Genomic DNA, 15,483 nt, shown 5'->3' with positions numbered 1-15,483 from the left:
AAATCGTCGTCATTATACAGTGCGTATCAAAAAAAAGTTTACACTTAGAAAAAGTCCTGTAAAATTATACATTTGTAATATCCTGAGGATTTTTCCACATTTTCACATTGGTACAGATCCATTTAAGCAAATGACGCTATAACTGTCGAAAAATATTTCCGCTTGAGTGAGCACCACTTACTTTTGAAAAGTTAGTGAAAAATGATTTGCGCAGAACTTTGAAATAGTTATGCGAATAAAAGTAGACCTTAATCATGAAGAACACATGGAATTTAGGTAGTAAAATTGATTTGAAGATATCTTTTACCTTTTCAACATGTTTCCTCGCCCAAAACACTTCGAAGTGTGCATTGCGCCCCACCCCACTCCCCCACACACCGTGGGCCATCGTGACGATATTTGCTTTACACTGAACTGTGATTTACATGAAATGGCTCAGGCTTGATTTTCATTTTTTAATCATTGTCAAGCTTTGGAAAAGTGAGGAGAAACAAGTATTAAATGAAAAATGAAGTGTAAACCAACTTTAAATGATAAAATTTTGTGAAAAAATGCTGGAGATGTCTGATATAAATTTTTGTTCAGATTCAGTTATGTCCTCAGATCCAGCTGGCACAAAAAGGGTAAAGGTTGTGCTTACTAAGTATTGAAATTCCAATTTGGGTGGTAAAACTGTTACAAAATGTTTGAATGTATCCTTTTAATTTCAATTGACTAAAAGTGCAAGGGAAATGTGCGAGAAATGGTTTGCAGGGTAAGTTTGATTTCACCCTTTCTCCTGGACACAGCGTGAAAACAAGCCTTTCTGCGCAAACAGATTTCTACGAGCTTTACAAAAATGGTCAGTGCTCACTCAAGTGTAACATTCTGTCAAAACTTTTACTTTCATTGGATAGATGAGACCCAAACCCAAGATTATATGTGAAAAAATTACCCACATGTTGTATATTTTTTAATTCCCAGAGCTTTTTCAAAGTGTAAACTTTTTTTTTATACGCACTGTAAATACTTATTGCAAGTCATCTTCTCGTTTAATAGATAGAGCATGTACACAAACATTAAGGAGACAAATAATAGAGTACATGATAGGCTCCCGCATAAGGAGGTATGAATTAGCTCAATCAGCATTATTCAGTGGTATCCGTCACTTCAGACATGTTTAAAAGAGATGAAAACGGAAATAAATTCAAAGATTTCATCGGAGATTCCCTTTCGCATCTGTTTGGGAAACGTGCTTTGCCTCTGCGTACCAGCGTCTCATTTATTTTCAAGTAAATGGATGCATGAAAAGTTAATGTACTGTAACTATCAAACTATATGTTTAAAACAAGGAAAGTGGCATTTCAAGTGAGATTTCATTTTGCGTTGTTGTTTCAAGCAAGAAGAGAAATTATACCCAAGCATGAACATTAATTGGATTGATTGATAACAAAAATAAATGTCATAATCATACTCTTGTATATGAGAAGAGAGGCATCAAGAATATATTTATTTTGCTTGACTTTACTAGTTTAACTTATGGAGGGCTAAGATTTTTTTTTACGAATATGAATCGTTTATCATGTTTATTTCCGCTACTACTACTTTGCCATTAGACAATACACTGATTGCAGAGTAGCTATGAACAATAAAGCCATTTTAGCCGTAGGCCTATACGAGAAAGCAGACTCAGGTTAACATCTCAAACATTACTTCTTTTATGATTTTTTTTTGAAGACTCCACGTAATGTGTAAATCTATCTTTTTAATCTCAGTTATCAATCATATTAATGATAATTTCAAAAGAAAATACTTAAAGACACGAATGCGAAATCCCAGCAAGTATTCACGTCACGAAAACATTAACTGGAATTAGCCGATGTAAGAGAGTACACGAGCCTCGGGGAGAAGTATCGAACACGTTTTCTCAGTTACTCGCTGCTAGTGCTGCTCCAAAGAAAATAAGCTTTCTTCACGGGCGTGTTATTAATTTGTCCAATCTAAAGGATTGAACATTTCACGCTTGCCTATCAGAATATGAATTTCAGCCTGAGAGGATTGGATGAAACAACCAGCGATGGATACACGACCTTTCAGAAGCGAAAGAACTTTAAAAGGGATACAGCATCGCACTCTAAAAAATAGAAAAGGGAAAGAGGGAGTGTGATCATGAAAATAAGTAACAAAAAATCAATACGAGCGATAGGATGGAGTTTTAATTCGCTTTCCGATGTTAACTTCCCGGTTATAAATGAGGGAAGAGATGGGTTGAAGAATATGGGGAATCAAATTGTCTTTGATTCGGCGGGGGGGGGGCATGTGCAGATCAGGGGGTGCCCGGATAGAAATAGTATGAAAAAAGTCTAAATGTTCAATGTAATTACTCATTCCCAAGCTTTCCGGATAGTTTTAGACGGGAAAGTGCTCCCGTAAACCGTTAAGTTTATTTTCTTACTTATCACATTATAAATGTCGAATCTTAGTTTTGCAATAATATGTCCCCCTCACCCCTGGATCTGTGCCGGGGCACTCACATCTTTGATACTTAAAGCATTTATTACTCTAATGGGTAAATTCTCGCCCGAAATTTAAAATGTGATGTGTTTTTTATCTTCTAATAGTACGTACTGTTCAGAGGTGATACCCCAGCCTCCCTACCTCGCCGTATTTTTCCGGCAACCAAGTACAGCCGCATGGGAATATCACATTTTCACAAAAATACGATTATATCCGTTTAACAATAATTAAATTAATATGATTAGCTGTTTTGTAGCCATTTTGTAAATCACTTACAAAACAACAGAACTTATCCAATTTGCCTTACTCATCATGCTTCAGAAATCATCACACGTGGAATTGTGTTTGACGTCATCCTCTGACAAATAAAAATGCTTTCTGCCAAAAAGAAGATCCGTAAAAAAGATATAAGATTGGCAAATTGGATTCAGGGACCCCCCCCCCCTTGGCTCCTTATTCATCCACCCCATTTACCTTGTTGTTATTCCATTTCATTATTTTTCTAATCCCCGCGCTTTTCCCTGCAACATTGACCTATACAATTTCTCCTTCTTACGCTTGATCATGATAATCGCCTATTGTAGAAATTGTGAAGTTGGTGGTTAGTAGATCAAACTCTTATATCTTATTATTTCCTATATTTTACTGAAGTTAATTTAGCACATAAACATTAATATTTCTATGCTGCAATTTCCCTGTCCAACTTTCAAACTAACGGTCAACTATGGACCATACAAATGTATACTATGCAATGACACGACGGAAAAAATTACAAAGTACTGAAAAACTTTTGACCTACAAAAATATCAAGGTGATCAGAACATGTCAGGCTTCATCATAACCATCACCATTTCACTTTCACCATGATCCAAGGCTTCATCATAACCATCACCATTTCACTTTCACCATGACCCAAGGCATCATCATAACCATCACCATTTCACTTTCACCATGATCCAAGGCTTCATCATAACCATCACCATTTCACCATGATCCAAGGCTTCATCATAACCATCACCATTTCACTTTCACCATGATCCAAGGCTTCATCATAACCATCACCATTTCACTTTCACCATGATCCAAGGCATCATCATAACCATCACCATTTCACTTTCACCATGATGCAAGGCATCATCATAACCATCACCATTTCACTTTCACCATGATCCAAGGCTTCATCATAACCATCACCATTTCACTTTCACCATGATCCAAGGCATCATCATAACCATCACCATTTCACTTTCACCATGATGCAAGGCATCATCATAACCATCACCATTTCACTTTCACCATGATCCAAGGCTTCATCATAACCATCACCATTTCACTTTCACCATGATCCAAGGCATCATCATAACCATCACCATTTCACTTTCACCATGATCCAAGGCTTCATCATAACCATCATCATTTCACCATGATCCAAGACTTCATCATAACCATCACCATTTCACTTTCACCATGATCCAAGGCTTCATCATAACCATCACCATTTCACTTTCACCATGATCCAAGGCTTCATCATAACCATCACCATTTCACTTTCACCATGATTCAAGGCTTCATCATAACCATCACCATTTCACTTTCACCATGATCCAAGGCTTCATCATAACCATCACCATTTCACTTTCACCATGATCCAAGGCTTCATCATAACCATCACCATTTCACTTTCATCATAACCATCACAATTTCACCATGACCTAAGGCATCATCATAGCTCTGTATTTTTAAGCATCGTGATTGGCCAATATGCGTCACACGACATCCAACTTTTTTGGTGCACTGCAAGGCAGTGCAAAAGGTGCGAAACGAAAATCGATATTGCACGCTCGAGCATACCAGTGCGGTAGAAGTCCAACTAAACTGTACTGTAACTCGTTAAAAATTTGTTTCTGTGTTGCTATTTTATAAAACAAATAACGCATTCGCTCTGTCGTGCGTTAAAGTAAATGCAGAGAAAGCTCGGTTTCTTTAGATGATGCACACTGGGCACTCGCCGCAAGCGGCTCGTGAACAGTGCGGTTTCTATCTAAAGAAACCTTGCGTGCTCTGCATTTCCACTAACGCACTCGGCTGCATGCATTATTTGTATACATTACATGACTTGAGTACTCTGCATGGAGATACGAGTGCATTATTATTACACAAAGATAAATGTGATATCCATATTCCTAGTTTCCCCAGTACCGGTAAGTCGCACGCACATAACGGACTACAAACACATTCACAAATAAGAACAGCACACGATTCTGCCTGTGTAGCTTCTGTTTATTGAAAACCGCACGTCTCAATAAGGTAATCTTGTAATGTACACTTCTAGGCACGTTGAATAGCGTGATCGAATCTTACTCAACGACAGGATTTCACAAGGACTGAGGTTATTTTGATGCGAGTTCTGTTGTGTTCTTTGTATGGATATCCTATGTTGGGATGACGAGGAGATGGAAGGGAGTTTACTTCTTGCCCTTGGGCTTGTTCTGGGCTTCCTCAGCTTCCTTCTCCTTAGCACGCTTTGCCCTGATACCATGGAGCTTCTGGTTGGAGCGGGCCATACGCAGAGCCTGGAACACACTGTGTTTCTTCTCCTCATCGCTGATGGCACGGGCCTTCTCGCGCTTCTGGACGCTCTTGATAGGCATGACTGGACCAGACAGTTGAGTTGCCATCTTAAGCTCGGCCTCCTGGTGAAGATTAAAAGAGAAAGTGCCAAAGAATAATATCTCGTCTCAGAAAAAAAATTTATTTGGAAAAAAAAATAAATTGCAAAAGAGATAATTAAAATTTACCATAAGGGAGGGGGGGGGGGAATCTGTAAGAACAAATGTTGAATCTTGTAAAAATTCAGGTCACTTTATTTTCACATCCGTGCATTCTTTGCACACCAAGAAATTATTTGTTTCATGAATTCCACTTGAGAAAAAAAAAGAAAATGGAAATAGGGAAAAAGTTCAAGGCATTGCTAAAGAAATACTTCAGATATATTCTATTGAACAGCAAATTAACCGTTGTGTTGAAGATATTCATCACTTTCATAAAAAGACACACAATGCGAACTCTTCAAAATCACTGAGAAAATATAAATCAAAATATATCCTTGCATAAAAGAATGGGGGCCCCATTCGCGATACTTTTTAATGCCTTATCAATGGATTGTTTCTAGTTCACAATACTCTTTTGAATTCACTCAGCTCTTATACCAGTGTTGTGTGCATAGCCGAACAGCCAAGGCCAAGTCCAAAGCAAAGGCAAGGCCAGGGGAGGGTTTCATGAAAGGACTTGTCAAATAACTAGATTTGTCTGACATTAGTTTTATCCGACAGTTACTATGATAGCAGTGCCTCTCAGCCAGTCATAATCGAGGTCAGTCCTGGCAACTTGTCGGACGAAAATGTTGAGGAACTGCTCCCCAGGTCTTGGCTTTTCGAGGTCAAGCCAAGGATCCAAGGGCTTCAGACCTTCAAGGCAGTACTGAGTAGTGTAATGAGCCAACCATTTAGAGGGGGCTTTACATGGCATATATGGAGCAAAATAGGGAGCGAACGAGCAAAAACGTTGACCCTTTATTATTACTTCACCCACTTTCCTTTCTTTTTCTGTTTTCTTGGTAATGAAAACCAAGGCAAGGGACTTCAGACCAACGAGGCCAAGGCCACATCATAGTTTTCAAGGTCAGGGCTGATGTCAAGGAAAAAAACAGTTTTACAGTACAATTTACATGTGCCTTCCAGAGTGAGTGGCTAGAGAGATAATCTAGTATCAAATATGGAGACCACACCCATCTCTACCCAACTGTAATGTTGTAACCCGCAAGTGAAAACCCGAACCGTACCGTATAATCCAATAATTTGCAAGCGGGACCTGACCCGCTGGGTTTTAACCAAGTCAATTTATCTTTGAAAAATGAAAAATATTATTTCTACAATCCCCACACTATACAGGCTCAAATCAGGAAAATATATGCCAACTACTGACCTAGCCTGGAGTGAATTTACTTACAATTTGTAAATTGGCCTTTTATTGTGGAGAGAAATTGTTTTTGTTTGTGACTTTGTACCACGAAATGGGTCCGCTCTGATCTCGAAATTGAAAGCATTACGCAATTAACTCCTCGGATCGGAGCCGCAGCTCAGCACGCTAGCTAGCCAAGCAAAGATCGGCAATGTTGTTTTTTAGTCCAGGTCAGTCGACACGGCGACTCACAACCATAATTACAATTAGGCCCGTTTCGGGTACAGGTGTACACGTGTACACGCACGGTCAAGTCAGTGCACGTGTACTAAATTCCATCACCGTGTACACGGTAGCATCTACATAAAGCTTGCATGGGACTACAAAGTCAGTGAACAAGCTCACAGCCTCACATTAAATCTTAGTTCTCAGACACTGCACATATTTTAATTACTAATATGTCAATATATTTCAATTGATCTAGAGTGAGCTCACTTCAAAAATCGCCGATTTAATCCACATTCATTCTGGAGACTCAAGTTTTTGTACCACGAAATGGCCCGAAAACGCTGCTCAATCACACTCAGAGCCAATTTGAGAATCACCAATTGCGACAGCGATCATTGCTACAACTTACGTGTTATACGCTCGTACACTTGTGCTATAAGCCTATAAACAAACGCTCCTCAAATTGGCAACAAAATAATGAAAATCAATCGATAACTTCAGTTACACTTAATTCTGCAGCGATCTGTGCATGCATGTACAGTACAGTATACAAAATGCGCATCCAACGAGCGTCGGCGCTGGCTAGGGCCCTGCACTGATTTTCTTTTGCATTCTTTATTAATTTAATGCGCTGCTAAGCTGAGTAAACTTTTAATTTGCACAAATTTTTGTGGATTGATACTTCAAACTTCTAAGGTAAGATTTAGAACCGTGACTAAGGTTATATAGACCCCCTTTTATGACATGTTGATGCGGGTCTGTGTCGACATGAAAACATAACTCGCTCTCACCGTGTTTACAACGTGTACACGTGTACACGACCGAAAAACACGCCGTGTACACGTGCATCAAAAATGGACTTTCAAAACGGGCCTAATTACAATATTCAATTCTATGGGACCTCGTCTATGAAGTAATCAAAATTGAAATACCTGGATGATACAGTCAATTTTTTCTTCTTGTAAATCTCCATATTATTTCCTTGTTTTTGTCTTTCTTCCAATTCTTTGTAAACTAATACAAACGTGCACGAGGACGTCCATCAACTTACATAAACAGCTTGTGTTACTAGCGCTTAGCTAGCTTAGCTTAATTGATATGCGATTCATTTTGACTGCGCTGCACTGGCAATCCTTCGAAAGAGCAACTCGATGTATTATGTCAAACTGTCTCAGTCCTGTTCACTGTTCAAAAGACAAAAATACGCCGGCATTTTTTTAAAGGAAATATCTACGTCTCTACAAGAATCCGCCACATAAGAAGCACATGATCCTAACTAAATTTTCATTGTAAATGTTTTTATTATGCGTCGTTACGTCTCCTTTTTCGTATAACGGTCTGCGGGTTTGATAATGAACTCGGCATGGCCCGCAACCCACGATCGGGGGTACACCGGCAGGTTAACCCGTACCGCAACGGGAGCGAGTTACAACATTACCCGACTCCTCATCTAAACCATACTTACTTCACTGTCTCCCTTCTTGGGTTTGCTCAGCTTCTTGGGGAAGAGGATGAGTTTGGATCTGTATTCCTTGAGGCGTTGGACATTGGCTTGGAGACCTTCCACTGATCTGTTCTTCCTTCTGTGGTCGACGGAGATACCGATGGTTGGGGCATACTTCTTGTGGATACCAGCAGCCTGTTAAATGATTACCAAAAATCAAATTGAACATTCTGATATTTTACTTAAAAACTAATTTCTGTCTTCATGGTGTTCATTTAAAAAAAAAAATTGAGAAGACAGAAGGCAAAACAGTCGAAACATTGGTACTTCCCATTCCAGGCAACAACAAATCTTGGCTATGATGACGTCAAAGATGGCAGTTGTTTCTATCTTTCATTCTCAAACTTGATATCATGAAAAGTAAAATAACATTACATCATGGTAATTTCAATCAGGATTAAACAAATAAATGCTATATGTCCACAACTCCTACAAAATAGACTTGTTTATCCTTCCAAAATCTCTCTACAACTATTTGTAGGGCTGGGACTAAAACCTGGGTACCCGGGTCCCGCCCGGAAGCGTCGGGTACCCGGGTAGAAAAATCAATACCCGATACCCGAAAATTGCTCACCAGTATAACGTACATTTGATTTGTATTGCGTAGTGTAAGACATGATTGTAAACTCATCACAAAAGTACACAAGTCTCATTCTGAATCTCACCAATTACCCTCGAAATATCCTTAATAAATATATTAGTTTTTCAAGTGATGACGATGTGACTGAGATCGTTCAATCGTCGCCATGTTTCTTTTGCAGCGCAGTGACGTCATCCAGCCACTGCGACGCAAGCCAATTTATGAATGAAAATATAGTAAGCATGCGCATTGCAATCCTCAGCCCCACGCAGTATTCCGTCAAAAAAAGTCTGCAATACTGTGTCACCTCGTACCAAAATCGACCTAGAATTCCACTTTCGTTTATTTCATATGAATTATGAAAGGTATTCTCTGAGGATCTGTGTTCTCACCGATACCACACAAGTAAGCAAATTTTATTACTTCTTGCTTTTCTGTCAAAATCTTACGAAGTAGTGTCGATGTTGCATCGTCTTTGTGAGTTTGTAGAATCTATCGCTACGTGAACAAAGTCAATTGATTTCCGGGTTTCGGAGCATACGAGGCGCCAGCCAATCACGTTCTTGATACCATTTTCAGTTTATCATAAACCGAAATGGTAACACGATCGTGATTGGCTGGCGCATTTGACTCTCCGAAACCCGGAAATCAATTGATTTTGTTCACAGAGCGATAGATTCTAGAAATTTACGAACACGATGTAATATCGACGCTACTTCGTAAGATTTTGACGGAAAAGCAAGAAGTAATAAAAATTTGCTTACCAGTGCAGTATCGGTGGGAAAACAGATCCTCTGAGAATACCTTTTATATTTCATATAAAATATAGAAAAGTGGATTTCTAGGCCGATTTTGGTACGAGGTGACGGAGTATTGCAGACTTGTTTTGACGGAATACTGCGTTGGGCTGAGGCTTGCAATGCGCATGCTTACTATATTTTCATTCATAAATTGGCTTGCATCGCATTGGCTTGATGACGTCACCTATGGGGTTTTCCACCAGTCATATTTCGAGCGACATGATTTTCGGGTACCCGGGTACCCGCCCGAAAATTACCACGGGTACCCAAAAAGAAAAAAACCCGAAAGTCCCAGGCCTAACTATTTGTAAATAAATACATGTCTGACTAATCCAGAGCTGCCAACCTGAAAAGGAACATTTCAGTATTTTTGAAGCTGAAAATAAGTATTTCGGTGAGGAAATCAGTATTTTTTTAAAAATACCATAGGACCACACATACAACTGAAACTTTAGACAAGGCTCGACATTAGCGGTGGCCCGGTGGCCCAGGGCCACCAAAAATTCATCTCGGGCAACCATTATTGAAAAAATGTTAAGTTTTGGTGGCCCGAATCGGGCAACCAATAATTTTCAAAGTAGCGCAATTTTTCTCCCGATTTTGCATGCATTTATCAACCTTCTACAGTTAAAATTGCAAGCCAGTTCGTCATGCGCCTTTTTTGTTAATCTACACACAAATACACACACACAAAGATTGCATAGTCATGACAGTATGTAGGCCTACCGCTAGCATACAGTAGCCGGCCGTGCCGGCTGTCTGGCTGAGCTTTGCATGCATGAAACCAATGCAGCTAGCTGTGCACGAGCAGACTATTCAGACCCAGGGAGCTGCGATACGAAATGTCACTGCTAAGAAATCTTCCCCAGAACTTTGGAAATCTACGTCAAAGTCACATTTTACACCAATGAAATGCCCTTCTACAGTCCATATTACTGAAACCTGATTAATTGCAAGCATTAAAAGGAGGAATTATGACCTCTCTTTTGACTCAAAAAGACCGATTTCCAAATGCATTAATACACATAAAACACATAGGTGAGTACATCACAGTCCCATATGTGCATTTGTATGTATGTTGATATTTGGTTTATTTCGGCGCTGTGTCTCTTTGAGCCAAAAATAAATAGGCCGCTCTTTCTTTCTTGTTTACAAATGACTTCTTAAACCACTCTTAAGGAAGTGAATACTTTGGGAAGGCATTTCATTGATATGACATGGGATTTTTTTCCATCATTTTGTCAAATATAGGGAAGGAATTTTCTCACTGTTTTTTCCAGATAACTTTTGCCATTTTATTTTTTTCTTTCATTTTTTTTCAGTGATTAAACCATTTATACCCCTTCCCATTGAAAATGCCTGATTAAAGAACATGTTTCTACTGAATAATGATAATTTTCCCCATTTTTGATAATTTTGTTTTATTTATTTTTCTTAAGTTTTCTTTTGTTTTTTCTCAATTTTTTTTTTATGACCCGTTTGTTTTTTTCTTTCTTCATTTTTTCTTTTGTTTTATTTCACTTACCGTATTCATTTTTACAATTTTTGTTTTCTTTTTTCAATATACTATTCTAAAAATTATTTTTGTTTATTTCCCCCTTTTACACATTGTTCTAATTCTGCAGCATGTGATTTTCTCCTGCTATAATATGCTGGAAAAGAGAAAATAAACTGGATTTGGGGCCTGCATAATCTAGGTTTTACAATCAAAGGAAGAAAGGAAAAATCATTGTTTTGTAAATCTATCTGAGTTTGATCACTATTTATTTACTTTACCATTATGAGTATGTGTCTATACGGAGATTAAAAATCTACACAACCTGGGAACAATACAATTCTTTTATTCTCTTTCAATCATTTCATATTTACAATGATAGAACAATATATTACCACAAATTAAGCAAAGTAAAATAACAGCAAGCACGATTTACATACAAGATGTACAAAGAATAGTGGTACGTGTTAGTGATTGCAGAATATTTCAGTTTGTTTTATTCATTTTTAATTAATGTTTTTCTTTATATTTTTCGGGCCACCAAAAAAAAATTATTTGAAGGTTTTGGTGGCCCGAACGGGCCACCACCAAAAAAAGTTAATGTGGAGCCTTGCTTTAGAAATCGGTATTTTACATGAAACTATCAGTATTTTACATAAAACTATCAGTATTCTTCTCACTTTTCAGTACTAAATACTGAAAATCAGTACTACTTGGCGGCTCTGCTAATCTCACACCTTTTCCAGTTCCCGGCCTAGTATCTCTCACATAGCAGGTACAAATGCACTTGGCACCAATGATACTTTCAAATTATTTTCAAACAAAGTTTAATCTGGCAACATCAGAGTGATAAATAAGAGTTAAAAACAAAATTCAGATCAATTTCATCAATAATCAACCTACCTTCAAACTTGAAATACACAACCTCTTGTTTTAGGCTTATAATACATTGTAGGGTGCCATGTAATTTGCTCCAATGAATATGCCTAACATCCAGAACTAAATAAACCCTAAGCATCATCTTTACATTATTCTTAACCAAAATCTATAATCTGAATCCTAACTCTAACCCTATGCCCTCTGAGATATTTAGACCGGAGCAAATGTCATGTCACCAGATCAAAGAGATGTTTAATGATCTCTCCCTACATTATTTTCTCAAGCCTGGTATCTTTTTGTATGCTTTCTTTTGCATTTTCAGTCTAGGGCCTAGTCAGTCACATCATGTTGTACAAGTGAAGCAAATTAAATCCCTGGAGAACTGATTGAGACATATTTGAAGATGGTCATACCTTGAGCTCTTCAAGAGTGAAGCCACGTCCCTCCCTCAGCTTGGTGTGGTACTTGAACGTCTGACAAGTAACTTGGGGTCTTAGAGCTCCTGCAATAGGTCTAGGGGCAATCTTACGTGCCTTCTGCACACGATTGTTGTGTCGCCGCTTCTTGCGAGCTGGTTGGTCAAACCAGGTCCTGACATAGTTTTGCCATTCCTTACGGAAATGGACATTTGGAAGGACTCTGTTTCCCTTGCGAGTCATGGTGAAATCTGTTAAGTCAAGCGAAAAAGAGGTCATAAAAAATTTCAATTCAAATCATGTCAATGATTTGTAAACTAATTTAATTTGTAATGAAATGAAACCTAACAATTTTATTGAAAGATTTTGCAAGAAAGGCTTGGCTTTGCAAATTAACAGTATAATATGGTGCATGAGTATACGATTTCCATTTTGATGTAATGCTAATGACAAAAATAAAAATATAAATATCGATTTAGATCAATGATTAGAAAAACATCACAGATCACTTAGATATTTTGTACAGTAGAGGCGCACGGCCAATATTGGAGACTGTCTCCCATGAGAGAGATTATCTTCAATATCAGAGACTTATAAAGAATTTGGGTATCCAATTTCAGAGACAGTCTCCAGTTTGGGAGACCAATTTTCTTTGTTTACATTTGCTTAAAAAGGATTACCTTGGCGGCAAATAAAAATGTGATAAGCAGATTCCTCATGAAATATTACCCCTTTTCACCGTCTACTTTAAAAATTCACCGTCTACTTTTGTTTTTATAAGGATTTTTGTTGTCATCCACACACAAAACAAATGGGCTTCTGACCTCAGTGGGACAAAAGTTTGGGTGGAAAAAATCATGCTTTTGTTGGTGTTGTTTCTTTTGTTCTTTCGCAAAGCAAGTCTCCAATATGGGAGATTGTCTCCCTTATTGGAGTCTCCCATATTGGCCGTGCACCTCTACTGTTATATGTAAAACAATGCAGGCTAGTATTTGGAATTGAATGTAAAAAATACAAACAAAAACAAAGTTGCCACATTTTTGTCCATTATAAACACAGGATTCAATTATTTGAATATGGGGAGATTGCATTTGGGCTTATCCATGAAATCTGTTATAACATTCACAATGTGACAGCCCAATAATCATGTTCTGGGGAACTACTGATTGATACGATTTGTAATGAGAGCAAGATGTTTTACTCTTTTTAATGGATCATAGCGTCTGTCTCCACATTGCAGATCATGATTCATGACGTTTTTTGTGGCGATTGGCATTAGGCCTAGATCTAGAATAGAAGATCACTAGAGGTGCTCTAGACCTACATTCTTTGATAATATATATCAAGACCTCAAAATACAGCATCCCTTCCAAGTCCCAGTTCAATCATTTGCAAAGAGTGTGGGTGCACAGACACATGGTTCCAATGACAATAACACAGGGAGCTCCAGGAGTCGTCCGCGTAATACTAGGTATGCAGACATGGAGATGCCAAGTTCAAAAAATGTAATGCGTGAGATTTTCATGACTCGACGTCTCTGTGCGCGCGCGGCCAGTACTTACACTCGTACGTTGCGAAAAGGTGCGCGCGCATGAGATATGGGCTTCAAAACCGCGATGCACGCACGCTATTCATCGTATCACGTAGCGCTGACTGCACTTTTGATTCGTCTGGCGTGTCGGGCGACGCGAAGGCGGTCGGCCAGTCGTATAATCTGGCGAATAATGCTACTTTTTCTTTTATTTCTGTCGGGTCCCGATGCGTGAGATTGTGAGACGGACCCTGAATGCGTGAGTCTCACGCACAATGCGTGAGACTTAGTGCTCTGCAGACATGGGTACTCTCCAAAATGGGCTAGAATGGGGTCACAGTAGCACTCAAAATAAAAGGAAAATATAGATGAAGGTCTATCGTGACACAGAATCCTGACATCGAGGCACAAACTGGACACTTAATCAAAGAAAGGAAAAGTTAGACCTCTGTCGCGTTCCTTCTCAGCATCGATTGGCAATTTGTTTTCAATTTCAAAAAGGAGAAAGAACGAGACAACTTTTCCTTTTTCTAAGGGTCTAGTTTTGTGCCTCGGATGTCAGGAATCTGTGTCACAATAGACCTTCATTCACAATCGAGGCAAGTGCATAATTTATTTTTCCCCTTTTATTTGGGGTGATTAATGATATTGCGACCCCATTCTACCCCATAATTTCAGAGAGTATCCTCTGCCTAATATTACCCAGATGAGTCCTGGGCTCTGGCCCGCGAGTGGACTGGAGCTCCCTGGGTAACTAACAATGACACTGACAAGCATGACAAGTGTTTATATTCTGAGTGAAGATATTTCGAAATCGAATGATGAAGGGTGGAAATGCAATTGCAAATAAATTTTGACTCAATTTTTGAAGAAATCTTAGCAGTGCCGAATTACATGCATTAGAACATTTAAATCTAGGCCTAGAATACCTAGATAGATCTAGAAATTGTAGTATGAAGGAAAATTCATGTGTGAATTCATCTCTGACTCTGAGACGAGTCAGACCGTTTCAATTTTGGGTGCGCAGTCATGGCAGTCACCATCGAAGGCATGATTGATGGCCTCTGCATGCCATTTGCATTGCAAACGGCTTGGTGGCTTATATTAACTTCTAACTTCTAAGGTCTACCAATTATTTTGAACAAGGGTAGCAGATTCCCTCTGCATATTCATAAAGCTATAGGGTCAGAATCCAATCCAAGTCTCAGACATCGATTCGTGATTGAAAAGGCAAACCCGCCCAGGTCCACGACCGCACACTATCGCTCTCGCTAACCAGTGTTTTACGGTCATGGTTTATTTCTTTTATCCACTTGTAATGGACACATGTTCCAAACTGGAATGAATATTTTACATTTATAGCAATCACTTTATTCGAATCAAGTAACATTAGAGTTTGAACATCTACAATAATTTAGATTCACAACGATTTTAATGGAATGTATTTGTCAACTGACCCTGCACTTCAGCAGTGCTCACAGAAAAGGATATATTAGTGCGACAATGCAATTTAAAGCACAATAAAGATTCCTTTTTATATCATATTATTTTTGATGAAAAAATTCTTAATTTATTCATTTTTGTTATTGTATTT

General features: G+C 38.5%; 1 protein-coding gene across 1 annotated transcript; it reads right to left on the bottom strand.

Annotated features, from left to right (window-relative positions):
• Positions 1-4,759: 4,759 nt before the first annotated feature.
• LOC121407061 (60S ribosomal protein L13-like) lies at positions 4,760-15,409 on the bottom strand. The gene is made up of 4 exons (XM_041597979.1): positions 15,347-15,409; positions 12,356-12,609; positions 8,150-8,323; positions 4,760-5,189 (listed from the first exon to the last, which is right to left on the bottom strand). Exons 2-4 carry the CDS (start codon positions 12,599-12,601, stop codon positions 4,962-4,964), a joined length of 648 nt encoding a protein of 215 aa, XP_041453913.1. The 5' UTR covers positions 12,602-12,609; positions 15,347-15,409; the 3' UTR covers positions 4,760-4,961.
• Positions 15,410-15,483: the final 74 nt, after the last annotated feature.

This window comes from Lytechinus variegatus, chromosome 2 (assembly GCF_018143015.1).
Source record: "Lytechinus variegatus isolate NC3 chromosome 2, Lvar_3.0, whole genome shotgun sequence".
NCBI classification, from domain to species: Eukaryota; Metazoa; Echinodermata; class Echinoidea; order Temnopleuroida; family Toxopneustidae; genus Lytechinus; species Lytechinus variegatus.
The sequence above is the reverse complement of the archived record's forward strand: the minus strand, read 5'-3'. Positions and strand labels throughout refer to the sequence as shown.

Bases quoted from the DNA above. Each gene is read 5' to 3' on its own strand.
- LOC121407061 (XM_041597979.1), bottom strand. From the start codon at position 12,601: ATGACTCGCAAGGGAAACAGAGTCCTTCCAAATGTCCATTTCCGTAAG. The intron at 8,324-12,355 runs GTATGACCATCT...ATCATTTAACAG, and splicing joins TCACTCTTGAAGAGCTCAAG to GCTGCTGGTATCCACAAGAA. The intron at 5,190-8,149 runs GTAAGTATGGTT...AATCTTCACCAG, and splicing joins CCAAGAAGGGAGACAGTGAA to GAGGCCGAGCTTAAGATGGC.